The 20,487-nt window shown below is 38.9% G+C and overlaps 1 protein-coding gene across 1 annotated transcript; it reads left to right on the forward strand.

The window, feature by feature from the left end:
* The first annotated feature begins 3,082 nt into the window (after nucleotides 1-3,082).
* Nucleotides 3,083-17,623, forward strand: LOC125776585 (mucin-2-like). Its single transcript, XM_049449617.1, has 2 exons — nucleotides 3,083-3,276; nucleotides 16,386-17,623. The coding sequence occupies exon 2, from the start codon at nucleotides 16,466-16,468 to the stop codon at nucleotides 17,621-17,623; it is 1,158 nt and encodes a 385-aa protein (XP_049305574.1). The 5' UTR covers nucleotides 3,083-3,276; nucleotides 16,386-16,465.
* The last annotated feature ends 2,864 nt before the right edge of the window (nucleotides 17,624-20,487 follow it).

Consider the following 20,487-nt stretch of genomic DNA (forward strand, 5'->3'; position numbering starts at 1 on the left):
AAAGGAATATAAAACCCTTTACAAGTCCTAATAGTGGTCCGATCTAAACAATTCGATTGTACAAGGAACGTTCCAAAGTAAACAGGACTTAAAAAAAAAAGAAACCACAACAAATGGTTTCAAAATCAATTTACAGGGTAGGCCATTTAAAGTTGACCCATCTGGCAACGCTGTAACTTTAACAGCGCTGACAAATCGGCTAATGTCATACCGCGTTAGAAGCGTATTCGAAGACAATTTATACCATGGAACAGTACACTCCAAAAAGAACGCGCTGAAATTGTTTTCAGCTTTATATTCAAAATAACTTTCAATTGTGTTAACTCAACGTGCGTTTTCGCAAAAAAAAAAATAAAGTGAAAAGTGCTCCAGTTAAGAACACAATTAAGTCTTTATACGCAAAAATTTTGTGAACACCGGTAATTCTCATGTAATGCCAGTCATTTGCATCCAGACAACGCACAAGACGTTCTGATGAAAATATCGAAGCTGTACGAGCCAGTATTGAGGAGGGACTCCATCGACATCGAGTTATCGCCGAAACAGTCAATGGTGAGCGTTATCGAGCCATGATAAACGGATTTTGTGATACCCATTATTCGCGGAAAATGACATGGATAACTTCTGGTTTCAACAGGACGGGGCTACATGCCATACAGCTTTCGACCAACAATCAATTTATTGCGACCATTTTTCTCAGGGCGATTGATATCGAAAAATGGTGATGTTGGGCCACCGAGATCAACAGATTTGACGCCACCAGGCTTTTATTTGTGGGGTTATTTGAAATCCAAGGTATACGCTAATAAGCCAAAGACCTTAGCTCAACTGAAAGCCAACATTCGACGTGAAACAGCCGCCATATTATCCGAAACATTGGCCAAAGTCATGGAAAAATGTCGAAAAAGAGTGCATTTAGCTGTCAAAGCTAAAGGTGCCCATTTAACGCGATCTAATTTTTTAAATATTAGCTGAAACAAATCCCCTTGGACCAAATAAAATTATTTTTGAAATGAAAAAAAAACATGTTTTCTTTTGTTCTTTTTTTTTAGAAACAAATGGGTCAACTTTAAATGGCCTACCCTGTATTTTATTCAAAATAGTCTCCCACTGCTTCAATACAGCTTTCTGCACGGTCCAAAAGCATGTCGAACGAGTGTTTTAGCTCGTTGGCCGGTATGGCCGCCAGTATGCCGGTGCAAGCCTTTTGAATGGCCTCTACGTCTGCATAACGCTTTCCTTTCATGGGAAAATGTATTTTTCCGAAAAGGAAGAAGTCGCACGGTGCCATATCAGGTGAATACGAGGAGTGGTTAATGGTTAAAATGTGATTTTTGGCCAAATAATCGTCCTTCGCATGTTGGATTCTGAGCAATTTTTGGTCGCAGTCAATTCGTGCGGAACACACACCTTTTGTAAGCCTAAATGTTCGGTCAAATGCGATAAATGGATGCTTTTGGAGATGTTCAATTCTATTTCCATGAATTTCATTGATGGTTTCGGCTGATTTTTGATGAATTCACGCACAGTTTCAATGGAATTTCCGGTGATCACGGATTTTTATTGGTTGATCGTCATTTATGTCCTCACGACTACTTTGAAAACGTTGAACTTGTGCACTCTGCTACGGAATAGGCAATCATAGAAGATGCAGCTCTTTACTAAACATATTTTAAAATTTTTTTTTATTGAAAACAGAAATTCTTTTATTTCTGAGTTAAGAACAATATACAGTTCTTATTTAAAACGGAAAAATTAGAAGATTTTTACAATATTATTACTTTATAACTATTATATTATTCTGTTATAGTAAAACTGCTGTAGTAGCCATCAAAATAAAACTTCACGAGCGCACATTCCTTGAAATGAGAGCAAGTGAATGCCGCTGAAATAACATTCACCGATTATAGAGCAATTTTGTAACTTATATCCTCGTAAGTATACGCTCAGCAACTTGAGAAGCAGCCTCCTACTGCACTGCAACTGACCAACAACATCACACTGCCTGCTGCTTGTGCGGCGACAGCCTGAGCGCTACAAACGGTCGCATTAGCGCCACTTAATGTTGCTTACATTGCGGCGTGTGTCCAAGAAGCACACAATAAAAGTGCACACTCATTTGCATGCCACAGCGCTCAGCAGTTGGTGGAGCCGCTTTGAATTGGCGCAACAAAAATTAGCATATTAGGTGACGTAGCCGCACGACTGTGGTTGTTGCAGCGCCAAGAGTGCAACGCCAACATCACACATACACATATGCGTTTTTTCCTCTCATATGCGCACATCGTACGGCACGACTCATACTTTCTATTATTTCAAGAGCGCGCGCGTGTGTGTTTATGTACGCTCGTTGGTTGCGTATACGTCACGGCGGCATGCAACGCTGCTCAGCACCACTTGGTTGCGTGCTAAAAGTGGGCGGTGTTTTTGTTATGCATCGCTTTATTTTCTCATATTTTGCACTACTCATATTTCTATGAAATTTGATTTGCCTTTTCTGCTTGCGTCGCGTCGCACGCCGCTCAACGCCTTCCGCTGGGTATTAGTGGCACATATTTCTACGCTTTGACAGCGTCAGCAACTGCGGCAATAACTGGCGGTAACTTACAGCTATTTATTATGCATTTGTATGTAATTGTGTGCGTGCCTGTATGTGTGTTTGTGTGTGAGCTTGTGGTGGTGGTGAGGCTGAGCGAATGAATTTTGCCGCATAGTAGGTAATGTCAACCTCAGCGCCGCACATTGTGCGCTCATTGTATTTGTGTGGCGCTTAGGTTTTTTCTCCTGTGGTCCTTGCTTGACGAGCCTGTGAATGGTCTGCATGTATGAAAATTTCACTTTTCTTGTTGCTGCGCTGTACTCAGTTGCTATTATATACAATAAGCGCGCCGTTGTGTGTGTGCGTAAGAGTGTGTGTGCTACCACAACTAACGCCTGACACCGATTGCCGCGCTCTTACACCACTTTCTCGCGTATGTGTGTGTGTGTGTGTATGAATGTGGCTGCATGCGCCTGTGTTTGTGCGCTTAGCCCAGCACTTGCCCAGCAACATTTCAGTGTTAATTCGTCGATTCGAGGCGTTTCAGTTGCGCTCAGATTCTTACGTGTATTTACTTCGCAATTTTTACAATCGCTCGGTTTTGTGTGCGCTATCAGTGCGTTTCAGCGGTTAAGAAGTGTATAAGAACGCATCTAAATTACAGTTATTGTGTTTAACGGAAAAAGTTATAATTTCATAGCCGAGCAGCTGTGCGAAGACCACACACAACTACACACGTGAGTGTATTGTGCTTATTGTGTATTGTTGTTGTTGTAGGCCGAAAGGGAAATTCGATACAGCTGTTTTGTGTGTGTGACTGTTAGTGCCGGCGTTGTTATTGCTGTTGCTGGCCGTGTTGTTCCGTGTATCGTGATATGCTTATTGTTTAACCGTGTCAGCTGGGGTGGCCAGCGTGTGCGCGCTGCCAGCGTGTGGTGGTGTGAGTGCGCTGAATTGAATTTCTTGTGACTGCAACGAGCTTTTGTTGCTATTTGTTTTTATTATTTTTGCTCATCGTCTTCGTCGTCTTGACAGCTGGCCACGTGCGGTTTGTTTACTATTTAGTTATTGTTGTTGCCTTGTATCGCAAATATGTTGTTGTTATTGTATTGTATCGTATTGTGGCAGCACATGAAAACGCCGAAGAACGAGCTGTCCATGGAGATAAGTCTTCCGTTTTGTGCCTCACGAATGACGTCGCTATTTGTGAACCTCTCTGTTGGTATGCCACTGCGCATGAGTGACTTATATTACATATTTCGGAGATATAAGCAATTTATGCTGAAAGTCTGCTGGATCACAAAAATATTTTCAAATGAATCTGAACCAATTAGTGAATATGAGTATATAATCTTTTGTCTAGTATGCCGCTAATAATTTCTGTTGGTATTTAGACTTAATTAAAGAAATTTAAGATGATGTGTTTGCCTCAATTTCAGAATATTAAAGTTAATTGAAACAATTTGGCATGCTTGTTAGCGTTGAAAGATTAATATGTTTCGAGAAATATTAAAAAAAATAAAGAAGCTATAAATAAGGTATAAGATTGACATTGATTGACATCATAATCGGACCACGGTCACGCACACTACTACAAGTGCGATAAATCAATAAATTAATGCGTCAGAGACATATAATTTTACATCTTGAATGGCTCAAGAAGACTATAAGAGAGTCCGTGTTAAAACTTAACAGTGTTCATAGTAATGCCAACCTTTCGATGAAATCACATAGCTTCGGAAATTCTCGATCAATTTCAAAGTAATTAGCTGGGTAACATATTCCTGACGTTTCTACTTTCTTGAAGTGATTTTACCAATTTCGGACAACAACCTCACTTACCTGCCATAAAATACAAATTTACATTCCGACTACGGTTGACCTTATACCATAAACTTTCGCCCCCAATACACTTGAGCCAATGATTATTTTCACTCTTCAAAACAGTTGGTAAAATAAATTTCGGGAATAGCCTTCAGTGCGAGTAGCGATTCACATTTAGGGTCTTTATTTGACTCACAGTCTATTGTAGTATGCGGCAGTGTATTATCAAGGTTCAAAAACCCAGAGTAGTCGGCCGATAATTCTGATCTCTTTATGCGAATAGCTTGCCGTAAACTACGCATAACACTCAAATGGTATTCCTTTTTGGAATTTTGACCAGTCGGAAGGAATTCGGATTACACCTCGCATCAAGAACTGAAGAAAACTGTTAGCTTTGTTTCTTGACTTACTTTCACGTGTTTTTTTCGGCTTCAGATCACATTCGCAACGATATTTAGCTGATTGATTGTCTGTTTCCGAGTTCTAAACAAAAATTCAAATCCCATCGCCATTAATAATGCGTTTAATGATATTCCGGTAGTCGGAAAGCATTATTTCACAGACGTTAACGCGACGCTGTTATTTGAAAAAATTTAGTGGTTTTGGCACAAATTGTGCTTTATTAGGCCCAAATGATCTCTCTTTATTGATCCTTTCGATACTCTGGTGCCAGAAAGATCCCTGAATGTTTATTGCCGATTCTCAAGCACCATTTACCTTTATCTTACGGACGTTTTGATGGCCGTCCTGGACGTGGTTCGAGGTCAAAACGTTCTCCACCCCCTTTAAATAATTTGTAGCAATCAAAAATACTTGCGAAATTGCAAGCTGTAACTTGAGTAAAAATTGAGATATCTTTATAAAATTTGGTATACAGATTCCTTAGTAACGGGTGGGCCATATAACGTTTTCAATTTTAATTATCTATATTTCGATATTGTAAACGTCAAATACCATTCGGAAAGTGACAGATATTCAGTAAAAAGTCTAAAATTTACGAAATGGGTCGCTATTCACTATTCTACAGTTCGCATATTGGGCAGAAGATCGTTTGACCGAGGATGGTCAATTTTACCGAAAAAACATCTTTTCGGACGAGGCTCATTTCCACCTCGATGGTTACGTTAACAAGCAGAATTGTTGCATTTGGGGCACAGAAAACCCGCACGTAATCGTCGAGAAGCCAATGCACCCAGCACGAATCACTGTATGGTGCGGATTTTGGTCTGGTGGAATCATCGGCCCATTTTTCTTCGAAAATGAAGAAGGAACCGCAACCATCAATGATGAGCGATATCGCGAACCGAACCGAATTTTTCTTCAAGCAAATTGAAGAGGAAGACTTGGACAATGTTTGGTTCCAGCAGGACGGCGCTACGCAATTAGTATAATGGGATTAAACTTCGTAGGAATAAGTGACGCACGGCTTTAGTGAATCAAAAACATCTTATGACAAAACGTTGTAAAAATTCAGCCAAAACTGTTCAAGCATCTAGGTACCGAAAATGTGGACCCCGGTACCTATAGTTGACTTTTGTTAAAAAATATCGGTCAATGTGTGAGATATGCAATAGAAATTCTGACAGAATTCTTTTCCGGCAGTAGTCATTCTATGTATCCAAATGGGTGAAATCGGATCAATACTTCCCTGAGTTCCCATATACCTAATATAAAGATATCGGTCAATATTTCAGGTATCTCCTGCAAAGCCTGCAAGAACGACGTAATACATTCGATATACGGGACCAAGATAGATATACGTACCGACATTCTACTTTTTTTGTACAACTTTTAAATTTTATACTTACTTGGCACCAAGCTATACTCAAAAAATATTTAATGTCTTTACGATATCTAACAGTATGACTTACTTACACATAACATTGTTTAATACATATGACTATACAGATACTTTGTCCGAGGCCAGTTTGTCCTATCAGGCAAAACTCAGTTTTGATATTTAATTTTCGACCAAATTATGATATTTTATGTTTTAGGAGAAAGGCAAATTACTGGAAAGTCAATATTAACTATGTGCTCCCCAGAGTAATAAATTTCAATAGTATATCTCAAATTTTTTGGAAGCTACCAGAAAGTGGAATCAAATATAGATAACATAGAATAAAACAACTAGGGTCGTGGAGATGGTCTTTTCATGATGAAGGAGTAACACATCATCTTATTAACTAAAGTTTGAGTGGCTGAGCCTTATTCGTAAAGAAGTTATCGAACCTTTAGTAGTTTAAATCAGAAACGGAATTTGCTGCCTAGTTTTAAAATAAGGCCAGATAATGCCGCCATACCACAAGCCATGTCAAATGGGGATACAATACACGAGGCTTGGATTCACTGCCATAGTAACCATCGTTGACGAAGCCTGTAAGCCAGGAATAAGCATCATCTTAGAAGATGATTTTCCGATGAACTTTATTTGCGTAATAATCTAGAAAAATTTATAAAGGTCTACAAAAGTAAAACGTGACATGATCAAATGGTCACCTTACTGCTCACGTGATCTCTTTTGGTAGACGTTGTATGCATTTTATGTAGGGTCTCTTACATTTGTTTCTGTCTATTACAAACTTCTTGGCAAACTGGATATACCATGCTTATGGTATAAATAGAACTTTAAATGAAGACTGGGTATGGCTAATACTGCATCTGGTTCATTTCTATGTCGACAGTATGAGGCAGCAGAATGTAGAGTTACAGCCCATAAGTGCTACGTATAAATGTAAATTTATCAGAGAGCGGTGTCCTGCCGAGTTTAAAAATACTTTAATTACACGTTTGCTGCTCATCTCTTACTGTTATGAGAAAAAAAATCCAATTGTTCGATTTATTAAGTATTAATTTAATATACAAAATTCGATGTATTTCCCTCATTGTTTGATTTGTTGGTTTTAAAGCCGATGGTTTCTTTTGATTAAAATACACACATACATTCATAAAAATCCCCGTCGAAAATAAAAAAAGAACCGGCAGTCAAATGTGCGGGTGCCCGCACTTAACACGCCAGAATAACAAAAAAGGAACGGACTTCAAAACCGAAAAGGTCGCTTGGCCAGTGACAATCTGTTGCCGGGTTAATTTTGAGTCAGGCAAAGCAACTGCCGTCAGCCGCCGCTTAACGGCCGACCGTGTGAGTGGATAAATGAGAGATTTACAAGCGAACAACCAAAAAAGTGTCAAAAACTGTTGGCCAAAAAACATATGGCAATTATTCAGCACAATTGAAGATGAAGTGCGGTAAATGAACAGCATACCGCTCGAAATCGGCCAACAACAATAGCAACAACGAGGTGAACAACAATGCTGGCATGGTGGCAATAAATAATTGGATGAAGTAGTAATTGTGTTGAAAAGGCGGGTAACACCAGACAAATATACAAATTCGTACACCCACGAACATATAAATGTGTACCTCACTCAAACATATGCCGTTATAAGCAAATATTCATATATATGAAGTCTACCCACCTCATGTCACTATCCTCCACCTTTCGCAGCATCGTTTGTTCTGTCCGATGCAAGACTACCGCCGACCGGTTCAGTGAACGGTTTGTGCTACTTGTTTGGCAGACATCAGCGCTACCGCCGAAGCTCTCGTAGCCTGCACTCGCTTTTCAGCACTTCCCAATCCAGCCGCCAACCTTGCGGGGTACTTCATTTCTTTTTCCAGGCAACCGCTTCCATTTCATATTCATCTTTTTGCACCCGACTCCTTGATTTGTTTCACTTTTTGCTGTTGTTGTAACAAACAATTTTTCGGTGATAAAATATTTAAATTTAATTAAGGGCAACGGACAATACCAGCGCTCGCAACACACACACTCACATGTATACGAGTATATATTCAGTGGTGGAGTATAAGAGAAGGAGTGGTGTTCGTGTGGCAGACAGGGTGCTGCCTTGAAAGGTAGGGGTGTGAGTATAGCGTGTATGAAACGCTGAGATGAATTACACCCGCACCACCTGTAGTGCAGCTTTCACCACTCACCAGCTTCCGTTAGTTGTGTGTGTATGTGTGCTTGTTTTCTTGTTGCCTTTTGTCTGCGCTGGATTTACGGTCAGTTTTGCGATTTACCTTCATTACTTTTGTTTTACAAAATATTGTTTCACCTCTCGTACAGCTTCCTTGTTTATGTTTAATTTTAAAGGGTTGTCATTTTTTATTTTGATCAAAGCATATCCACCGTAAATTCCTGTTTATAGAAAATTCTGTTTGTTGAATTTTGCTTAAACTATGCGATATTTGGTATTCTCTCTGCTATTTTAATATAAATATTTGGATTTTGGTTGGTGACAAATTGTGCTGAAGGATCAAGGGTTTTTGGTAGATTTAAAGGATACCAAATAAAATGCGAAAATAATAGTTTTAGAAATACAAAGGAATAAACATAACAAATCCCTGAAAAAATATACATGAAAATAAAAATTACTTTCGTAAATGGGGTTTTCTGATAAAATTTAAAGGGTGGCATATCGATAAAATTACGAATTATTATAAGGCAGGTGCGAAAAAAACATATAAGATTACAGTATATAATTATATTTATTGCAAGTCGGAAAGAAAATATGTAGTAAAATTTATTATTCTTAGAAAATAGTTAAAAATAAAAATAGGACTTTGTCTCAGGATTACTCTCTTGACTTTAACCTGAAAACATGAATCGTTTAACACAAAGTTAATCCTCTCAACAGTGCAAGTTATCATAGCACATGGAAAAAATCCTTCGTGATGGCCATCAGAGCCTTTTTCGATTCAGCTTTTATATCTTCAAATGAGTAAAATGTCCTCAGAGTGGGATTTTGAGTTTGCTGAACAGCCGGAATACACACGGGGCCAAATCAGGTGAATACGGTGATTGCGGCACGATATTAGTTGAAAATGATCAACGAAATGATCACGAATAACCAATGCAGTATGAGATGGTGCATTATCGTGGTGCGAAAACCAAGAGTTTTCGGCCCATAATTCTGGCCTCTTGAGGCCTCTTCACGTAAATGGTGCATAACGCTCAAATAATATTCCTGGTTGACAGTTTGGCCCGTCAGAAGGAATTCATAATGCACCACACCACGATAATTGAAGAAAACTGTCAACATGACCTTGATTTTTGAGCGATTTTGGCAAGGTTTTTCCGGTTTCGGCGAGCCTTTTGCACGATATTCGCTCGATTGATCGGTTGTTTCGGGATCGTAAGCTCTACGCTCTCATTTCCAGTTACGGAAAGTATTGTTTCATAGATGATAACACGACGGTATTTTTCGAAAAAGTTTACTGTTTTTGAAACAATTCGAGATTTGACACTTCTCAAGCTCAATTCGTCTTTCTAAATCGCCTGCACCGATCCAAATTATATGCCCAAACAATCAGCAATGTCTCTAATAGTTAATAGACGATTTTCAGCACCATTTATTTGCCTTATTTGACGTGATGTTCATCAGTCGATGTTTTTGGACGATTTGACACCACATTTTTCTCAACACTCTCCCGACCGGCTTTGAACTCGTTATACCACTTTAAAAACTTTTAGAAGACAGAATTTGATCCCCAAAAGTATGTTTTCGCTTTAGAACAGAGGAATGTCAAGATGACATCATATACCATATAGTCAATATCGGTCGAGCAGGTCCTGAGTTATGATGCCCCTTTTAGAGGGGCGGGGTCATGTGTTTTTTTTGCTCACAGTTGGCTCTTGCTACTGCGAACCCTTGCGTAGAATTAATGTTCTATAGCTTAACTTAGTGCTTGGATATGATTATTTTATAGATTTTGATTAAAAAGCGTTTTCGAGCACGGCAATGGCCCGGCTACGTCCCTTTACAACCTCGTTAGTATTCGTTAGTTTTTGTGTACCAAGTTTCATTACGATATCTTAATTTTCGCTTGCAAAGACGATCATCACCTTGATCATTTGTTTACATCTCATTTTTAGGAGTAACAAGTAATCGTTATGTAAACAAAACTGTTATACTCTCTACTAACATGTTGCAAGAGAATAATGAATTTGATCAAAAGCATGTTGGTAGGAGATATCGATAAAGCTATAAAATATATCCAAATCTGTAAATTGTTGCCAACTCACAAAACACTTTGCTGTGCAGTCTGTGGAGAACATTTTTATCTCGAAAATACAATTAATCGTTATTGACAGACATTCTATAAAAGCACTAGAAAAGTATTCAAATGGATCTTCCCTTCTTTCAATATTAATAAGTTATTCAAAAAATCTTCGTATTGCATTCGATGGCCTTGGCAGATGAGTTGGGGTTAGGGAAACAAGTGTATGCCCAGTAATATTTGTGATATTTGGATTGGATGCTTTGCTTTTGGAACTTGTTGTGAAATTGGGCGAAAATCATTATCTCCCTAACACATCAGTCGAATGTTGTTGATTTCTACTATTAACTTCTTAATCTTTTTGTTTTGTACTTGTTTTCTTTTTTTTGAGTAGAAGAAGCTCATTTTATAAGCATGAACAGCAACTTAACAAAAATTGACGGTACCGATCCACCCAGGCTGAACAAATTCTCAATAATTTTACGAGCATGAACAGATGGAAAAAGAGGGCAAGACGAAATATCTCCTGTCATCAAACAAACAGTCGTCGCACTCGCGAATTGGCACTCACGTCACTGTTGACAGTCATAACTTTGAAGTTGTAGATAATTTCGTCTATCTTGGAACCAGCGTAAACACCACCAACAATGTCAGGCTAGAAATCCAACGCAGGATAACTCTTGCCAACAGGTGCTACTTCGGACTAAGTAGGCAATTGAGAAGCAAAGTCCTCTCTCGACAAACAAAAACCAGACTCTATAAGTCACTCATAATACCCGTCCTGCTGTATGGTGCAGAGGCTTGGACGATGTCAACAACCGATGAGTCGACGTTGCGAGTTTTCGAGAGAAAAGTTCTGCGAAAGATTTATGGTCCTTTGCGCGTTGGCCACGGCGAATATCGCATTCGATGGAACGATGAGCTGTACGAGATATACGGCGACATTGACATAGTTCAGCGAATTAAAAGACAGCGGCTACGCTCGCTAGGTCATGTTGTACGGATGGATGAAAACACTCCAGCTCTGAAAGTATTCGAGGCAGTACCCGCCGGGGGAAGCAGAGGAAGAGGAAGACCTCCACTCCGTTGGAAGGACCAAGTGGAGAAGGACCTGGCCTCGCTTGGAATATCCAATTGGCGCCACGTAGCGAAAAGAAGAAACGACTGGCGCGTTGTTGTTGACTCGGCTATAATCGTATAAGCGGTGTCTACGCCAATTAAGAAGAAGAAGATCCACCCAGGCTGAACAAATTCTCAATAATTTTACGAGCATGAACAGATGGAAAAAGAAGGGGGAAGGGATAAAAATTACTCTTCACTATTACATTTTTTATCCTTAAACCATTAGGTGAATTAATTTGAATTAATTTATACTTCGCGTGTTTTTCGAATCGGTAAATTTTTTTTGTATGTTTTTAGCACTGTTAGTGACATCTATGCTAAATTTCACGTCAAAATATTAATTAGTATTTGAGATACGCGTCGTTTTGTGAGGCTCTAAAAGTGAATTCTTCGATTTTTACTATGTCTGAAGTTACTGAGGAAAGAAGTGCGATAATGCACCATCACTTACTGTATTGGTTATTTGTGATCATTTTAACTCCGAGCAGTGGCCAGTATGTCAGGCACTCACTCCGGGACAAAAAAACGTTACTAGTTAACCTCTAATGGGAAAGCTGACATTTACAAAGATATTATGACTGCACTACTTACTGCTATTATAAAAAGGTTTGCAACATGTCCATTAAAATTCACTTCCTGGACTCTGGATTTCCTCCGAAAATTTAGGAGCCATAAGTGACGAACGTGGGGAACGGTTCCACCAAGACATTTCTGCTATGGAGAAACGGTACCAAGGCAAGTGGAGTGCCAGTTTGCTTGCCGATTACTGCTGGACATTGTTAAGGGATACTCCAAAAACAAAATATCGCCAAGAAACATCGACAGTAATATTTTAAGGTACTCTCGGCTTAATGAAATTATGTACCAATAATATACTTATCGCTGTTTTTTTTTTTAACAAAATCCTCATAGCAAAAAACTATAGGTGATAGAAGCAATCTGTAGCTGTTTCCTGCTTTTGTGGCAATTTTTACATAATAAACACTTTGTTCTGTTCATGTCACAAAAAACAAATGGATTTTTTGTTTATCAGTGATATTGATGTCTCACTGTGGTTTTTAGAATTAATTTTAAGCAGAGCAATTTTTTCTTGGAAAAAATATCAGCTAACGTTTTCGATACGATACTCGTATTTACCGCCCTTGTAGCCCCGTCTTATTGTAATCGGAGCAGCTGTTGCTCAGAGTAGCACTTTCCTTTTCGAACTGTTTTTAATAGTCAACTCTACTCTTAAGAGGTCAGGATGGTTTCTATGTTCTGTATCTTAACTCATGACTTGAAGCGAAGATGTACTCGTTCACACTCTCACATTGCTTAGTTCATTAAATAATATGCTAGTGAAATTGTTTTGCGCTAAAATTTTTATTCAAAATAATTTCGGTGGACGAACAAATTTTCGCACACTCAATAGGCGAAAAGTTGTTTGACGCGAACTATTTTATATGAGTACTAAAGCAATTGCCGGCTTCCCTTTTCCAGGACAGCAAAGCATTGAAAACATTGTCGTAGAAGTTTGCTAAGTAAACAATTTACGATGTGGTAAAAATTTTGAAACAGCCTATCGGGAATCTGTCGCAACACATACATACGCATATACACACATTTGACACCGCAGCATATCACACATACACACATATGTGTTTTTTTTTATTGCTTTCAAGCGAATTTCCTTCCTACACCACTTGACTGTCTCTGCCGACAGATTTCCTAACTTTTGTTTACCGAAGTTTCCATTTGTGTGCTGTTTGTTGTTCAATACACCCACACATGTATGCATATACACACCATATGCGCGCTTGTTGCATTGCAACTATGTAGTCTCCGATACACATGCTTGAGCTGTGGCAGCTTGATTGGCAGCCGAGTTATATTCAACGCCGAATGGCAGCCGGAAGGGTGTGGCAGGGGGTTAGCGCAAATTTGCAACAAGCCTCAAAACAAGTTGAAATCTGGCCGAATATGCCGACGAATTGTTTCAACCAGTGTTTTACAATTGCATTGCGGCTAGTTGCGGAGCGTTTATTCCTGCTGCTGCTGCCGCACTTGTTGTTGCTGTATTCGTCGTCGTTGTTGTTGTTAATTTCATAGTTATTGCGTTGATTGTTGTTTTTGTGATTGCAGTTGCTTGTCATGAAATGTTGCTCGCTGTTGCACGACGAATTGCGTTGCCAACGATTGCGTCCCAAAGCGTCTTGCCGCAATTGCTGGCTTTCTTTACATTTACTGTTGTTGTTGTTACTTTCGCTCTGTTTTAAATGGAAAAGGTCTTTTTTGCTGGTTTGTTTTTGTTTACTTGCTTTCTTTTAGTTTTTGCGGTGACGCAAAGTGTATTTGGGCTGACTGCTGGTATGCCTGTGTGTGTGTTTGTGTGTGAGGGGCACATCATCGTAGGTACTTTAAATTAAAATTCACTCAACTGAAAAATTGGTTTCTTGTTTCTTGGTAAACTTTTCAATGAACTCACTTCACCACTGTATCTTTCAACAATACGATGACACCAACAACAAAAATTATATACGTTAGTGGCTTTTTTGTTGAATTGTTTGTTGTATATACATATACACATACCTATACGCATACGTACTCACGAATATTTAGCCAATGATCAAAATTATCTTAATTTTATAATATTATTTTGATATTATAACAGGTTTCCTTTCTTTTCGTGATGTGCGCTAGGCCATAAGCAATCTTTGAAATGGATTTCTTAATCACCGTTCTGAAGATGCGATTAATGGGTGGAAGGTTAGTTATTGTTGATTAATATTGCAGGACAGCACAGTTCCAATGAATTTCGAATCTGAAACATTTGTTCGTCGTCACTTATTTTCTGATTAATGGTATCTCTTACTTGGGTCCAGTACCCAATATAAATATTTTCGAACTTCCGGTTAACTATATATTGCAGATATCGGAGGAGCAAATATGTGAGTTATGTATATTACCTTCACTTCCGGTTGGTTTTTTACCGTATATGTCGGTCAGTACGTAAAATATCTTATCAATAATAAATATTTAATTATTCAATATTTATTTATCTTGTCGAATTCAAAGTAACCCCCACCAGATGTAAGACTCTTATGCCAACGATTTTACCAGTCCTCGAAACACTTTTCATAAGCACTTTTCGGGATGGAGAAATTTTTTTTTTATCTCTTCGATCGCCTGAAAACAGGTTCCTCGGAGCGGCGATTTCAGTTTGCGAAACAAGAAAAAATCACACGGAGCCAAATATGGTAAATACAGTGGGTGATCGATGGGATTCATTGTATTTTCTGCATTATCCTCGTATAAAATCCATGAATTGTTCTTCCACAATGTTCACACACAAAACCCGAACCCCTCATTGACCGTCTCTCCATCTGGAGCAAATTCATGATGCATTAAACTACGAATATCGAAAAATATAATGAGCATCACTTTCATTTTTGAGCGGTTTTGTGGTTTTTTTGGTTTAAAATCGTTTTTTGTCTCCATTCCGGTGATTGTTGACTTGCTTGCACGTCAAACTTTTAAGCGCATGTCATCTGTCGGTATAATGCTTTCCATGAATGAGGGCTCATAAATCGCACGATCGAGCATATCCAAAGAGTAATATATTCGGTACTCTTTTTGCAAAAAAAAATTAACTTTATCGGGACGAGTCGAGCATGCGCAAAATATCCACCAAAATCATTCAAACGGACTCACGAGAGATGTCGAGCTTCCTTGCCATCCCCTTGACACTTGACTCACCATTTTCAAGTACCATCTTCTTCACTTTTTTAATATTGTCGCCAGTTAAAGAGGTCGAAGGTCGAGGCATGTCTTCAACGATCTCTCAACCGTCTTTGAAGGCTTTGTACCACTCAAAGAGCTGAGTTTTTGATAAAAAATTGATCATCCAAAAAATGGAAACGAAATTGAATTCGATATGGAAAGAATTAGCGATCGCAAGTTTTTTATCATTGATGTTATCGATAACCTGCTTTATCAGAAGCGAATTGTCTTATCAACATCAATCGTATTTATATATATCTATTTGTGCTTTACGTGTAAAACTCAATAGATTTTGATTACAAAAAAAAAAAGAAAACGGTATTTTATAATTTTGTATACACAAAAATGAGTGAGATGTTCAAGTCACTCGGGACGTGTAACAGATCGCTGTCATTACCAAATGTGTAAGGGATCCCTTTGTCTGTCCTTTTATTCTCCTTTCTATGAGGAATCTGGTGGTGTAATTTGTGTGATATGACTGTGGTTGGTGTACTTGCGCGTGGGTGTCGATGTAGTGTGTAATGTGGATTGTAAGTGGTGATATGATGAGTTTGGTAAAGGTTGCGTATCAGCATTGTAAGTCTGAATCAGTGTTGTGCGCTAGTGTGGAGTGTTTGTTAAGGTTAAATATATTATATACTTAAAATTTATTTTTGTTAGTGTGTTTTTGACTTTTTTCTCTAAAATATAAATTTTAACATTATTTAGGCCTTCTTTATCAATTTTTTCACATAAATTCTTACAAATGCTTCATTTGTTTAAATTTCCCCAAATCACTCTTTGACGAATAGATTTTGACAAAAATTCTTGATTTTGCGGTTTCAATGATTTCGCAATTAGCACTATCTATTAGCCACTAAAAGTATTTTATCGAGTCAGTAAGTGAGTTGAAATTCATCAAACATTCTACGGTTTCAATGATTTCAACGTAATTTGTTTCGATTGAACCGAGTCTTGTTTGGTCAACTATTTTTGTTGCTCCTATGAAGTTGTGATGTGATGCTGATGTGACAATATGATGTGATATTCTGAAAATGCAAGTTATGCTAATAACCAACCTTTCCGTTTTTTCAGAATATTGTTAGAAATAACTGGTGAATTATTGCTTCAAAATAGCTGCCTCAAACCTGAACGAAGCGAGCCACCTTGGTGGCATGCAGCTGGTGGGCTTGGTACCTTGCGCGCTGCAATGCTGGCACGGGCCAAAGGCGCCAAAGCTGTCCACTGCAACGAGTGCGGCGCGGGTAAATGCCACTCCTTATACGCAGCCAACCACACTTGGTGGCAACACTAACAATAACACCAGCATAAATACAACAAATGCCAGCAAGCAATCGATATGCGCGCAGTGCCACGAGAAGCAACAACAGCAACAGCGTGCATTTTTGCATGCGCAGGCGCACTACCAGCCGCAAGCGCCGACAATTCAGCTGCAGCCACAACAACAACAACAGCAGCACATGCATTCATCATGTCAACCAATTAATTGCGTTGCGACGCTAGCGGCGCCAAATCCCCATACTAACTGTTTTGGCGGGCACTGTGCTGCCACAACAGTAGGCAACAACACTGCGATGCCAACGGCAATGCTTACTATGCCCACTTCCTTTACAGTGCCACCCCCGCCAACACCGCCACAGCCACCAACAATGTTAAACGCGGCGCAATTACCGATGAATGCGCTTATGCCAAGCAATATCACAGCATCGCAGCCCGCGACCACAGCTACAACAACCGTCACTTCAGCGCAAACGCCACACTACGCTTCCGCAAATTGGTTATGTGGCAGCTACTCCACTAACATCACCGGTGCGCCTGTTACCACGTCCGCTTCAGTGCTGACGAGCATGTGCCCCGCTGCAGCGTCCAATTCGAATGCGTCAATGAATAATCAAATGTTTTTATTACCGTTTAGTTGTCAGCTGCCAAACGTTATGCAGCTACCGACAATGGCACCAACGGTGGCGCCTCTAGCTAATTCATCGGTTGGATTGCCTCCTTTAGTATCGGCTGCGGCGACATCAGCAGCAGGCTGTGTTGGCTCAGCGCCTGCGGCATCAATTCATGTGCCTCCTACATGTCCGCATATGCAAAGCCCTGTCAGCAGTAATGCAATGCCAGCTGCACATTTACCTCACACAAATTCTGCAGTTCCACGCATGCGCACCCTTAGCGCCCCCAAAATAAAAGGCTTGACTGGCGTTTTTGCAGAGCGTTTGAAACGAATGAAGCGCAAAGTGTTACCGCTGAAGAAAATTGCAGCTGCCGCCATTTCGACCTATCAAAAGGTGAGTTCCTATGGTAACGTTTAGTGAATTATATATTAGTGATTGTATATAAGTATACTAATGTTTCCAAGTGCATATCATATGACTACTATTTTATAACACATGAAACCAATATTTTCATCATAGTGTTTCCAACAAGTATATCAGCCCCTTTCATTTCATTTAACTGTTAATTTTCCGATCTTCGAAGATATTCTCCCTTACTGCTCAATCATACTAGTCAATGAGAGTTCTCATTCCTGAAAATTCTTTTCATAGCCCCAATCTACTCCTTGCATATTCTCTCAACTTTATATACATGTATTGGAAAAAGAGAGCCGAATCAAGTCATTTGAAAATCTGATGCATAGATGAATAGCTACTAGAATTAAATCCATATTTTTTTTGTATCGCTAACCTTCGAAAAGTGGGTGTGTAAATATTACAGCAGTCGGATCATCACTTTGTGAATTATAACATTTTGAGTGTGGCAACTTTTGTTATTGTGAAAAAAATTGATAGAAAGCAATTTCGCGTGTTAATAAAATATTATTTTTTGAACGGAAGTTGAAGCAAAAACTTTACTTATTGAAGAGTGTCCGGATACTGCTCTAAGAAAATAAACCATCAAGCATCGATATGCTAAGTTCAGACGAGATGAAACGAGCACCGAAGTAGATAAGTTGTTACAGACAAAAACAAAAAAGTCCACAAAAAAGTTTGAGTGATCGTAAAATGAAGTTGTTTGAGATAGCAAGCACTCTACAGATATCAACTGTCCGTGTATATCATATTGTTCACCTATACTTGGGTGTGAGAAAGATCTGTGCAAAGTGGGTGCGGCGCGAGTTCACTTTTGACCAAAATAAATGACGAGTTGATGATTTAGAGATGTTAGGAGATGATCAAGCATAATATACCCGAGTTTTTGCATCGGTATGTGGCAATGGATGAAACTGGCTTCACAATTTCACTCCAAAGTCCAATCGACGGAAATCCGGGTAGACTGCACACAATGAAGCCACTCCAAAGCGTGTACAAACGCTGACAAGTTATGGCGTACGTATTTTGTGAGGTGCATGGAATAATTTTTATTGACTACCTTGAAAAAGGATAGATCATTAATAGCAACTACTACAACGCATTATTAGACAATTTTATGAACGAAATCGCCGAAAAACGACCCCATTTGAAGAAAAATAAAGTGCTTTTTCACCAAACCATTGCACCACGTCACAAGCCATTAAAAACGATGGCAAACATCCATAAATTGGGCTTGGTATTGCTTTTACATTCACCGTATTCTCCAGATCTAGACCCCAGTTATTATTTTCTGTTTTCAGTCCTTCAAAGAATGCTCTCTGAAAAGAAATTTTCGTCGAATGAAGAGGTGATCACCAAAACTAAGTCCTATTTTGCAGCAAAGGACAAATCGTACTATGAAAATTATACCGAAACTTGGACTGTCGCTATAATCAGTGTATCATCCTTGAGGGGAAATTTTTCAATTGACCTGTCACTTAAAAAGTTTTCTAGGTACAAGATTTCTTAGGCACAGGTGGTCTTGAAGATAACCCTTTTATAAAACGTTTTGGATATTAAGGAAGTCATATTTCTGCAACTACCATAATACCTGATTAATAAAACAGGATTAGTATGGTCTCAGTCGCGATGGTTGAAGGATGGATGGATGAATTGCTTAACTGCAATTACTCCGAAATTTTTAAAAAATAATTTAAAGTCTTAGGTTTAAGTACCCATCATTTTATAATGTCAAAATATATTTAGAATAGTTTAAAAATAACTTAGCCAACCAACTTATGCTATAAAGAAACAACACCAATTTTGCAAAATACATTGTTTTGAACACAACTTGCCTTGTTCTCGCATAAGAAATTTATTGAAAATTCTACAAGTTTGCAATCTGCATAATTTGTTGCATGCAACAAGAGGTGTTTGTTATTAAATGGCACTGCAACACCTGCAGCATGTTCACCCATTTTTCGCAGCTACGATTTTCCATATACTTATGTGCATACTATGGCGACAAAGTCTAATATAAGTATACACGAGGGGGGCTGGCCGGTTGGGAAAGCGAAAACAAGTTAATGCATATCCGAGTGAGATCATCAACACGATTTTTTACGTACACGTCGTCAAGTGCATGCCGGACATTTTAAAACGGTCAAGAGATGCAAATGCCGGGGGATGAACCTGTAAACCTAGCGACATACATACATACTTATAGTTTTATAAATAACCCGTTGGTACTATGCGCTGGACAACAGCGAGCGGCCTGTGAGGCTGAGTGGCGCAAAGGTGTGGAAAACGCTTTGAGTATGCAACGTGTTGGTGTTTTCTCCTTCATCTTCTTCTACTTTTTACTTAGCTACCTATGTCCAGTCTTGCTAACAATGACTTTTGCATTTCATATGAGTGGCAGGCAGAAATGGCTGAGAGCCGTGTCCATTGTTGACGCCAGAAATTTAGAAAGCCTTGCTAAACAACGGAAAGTGCATAGCGAAAGTGAAAGAAAGTGGAATAGCGAAAAGCGGAGATAAACGTGGCCCAACGGTATGGTAGCTTGTAGGGATGAACCAAGTTCGGACATCATTGGCGATATGCGTTAAATAGAATTTTAAAAAATTACCGAAACTAACAATAGTGAAATTACTAGTAGATGGCTTGTAACTATATATATATATAAGAGATGCCATTTATCTACAGAATTCGGTCATCAGTGTGGACCATAGAAGGAGAGGAGGTCATCTCGAAATTAATAAAATAGATTCCACTAGACAGCTAACGAACCAGGTTCTTAAAAAGCTTTATAAAGAGATTACATTAAGTAATTATTTTGGAGATAAGTGAGGAAATGCTAAAAGCATGTTTAGCATGAAATCTTATTT

This window comes from Bactrocera dorsalis, chromosome 2, assembly GCF_023373825.1.
Source record: "Bactrocera dorsalis isolate Fly_Bdor chromosome 2, ASM2337382v1, whole genome shotgun sequence".
In the NCBI taxonomy this organism is placed as follows: Eukaryota; Metazoa; Arthropoda; class Insecta; order Diptera; family Tephritidae; genus Bactrocera; species Bactrocera dorsalis.

What these genes read in the sequence shown, in the direction of transcription:
- LOC125776585 (XM_049449617.1), top strand. Translation starts at nt 16,466, where the DNA reads ATGCAGCTGGTGGGCTTGGTACCTTGCGCGCTGCAATGCTGGCACGGG.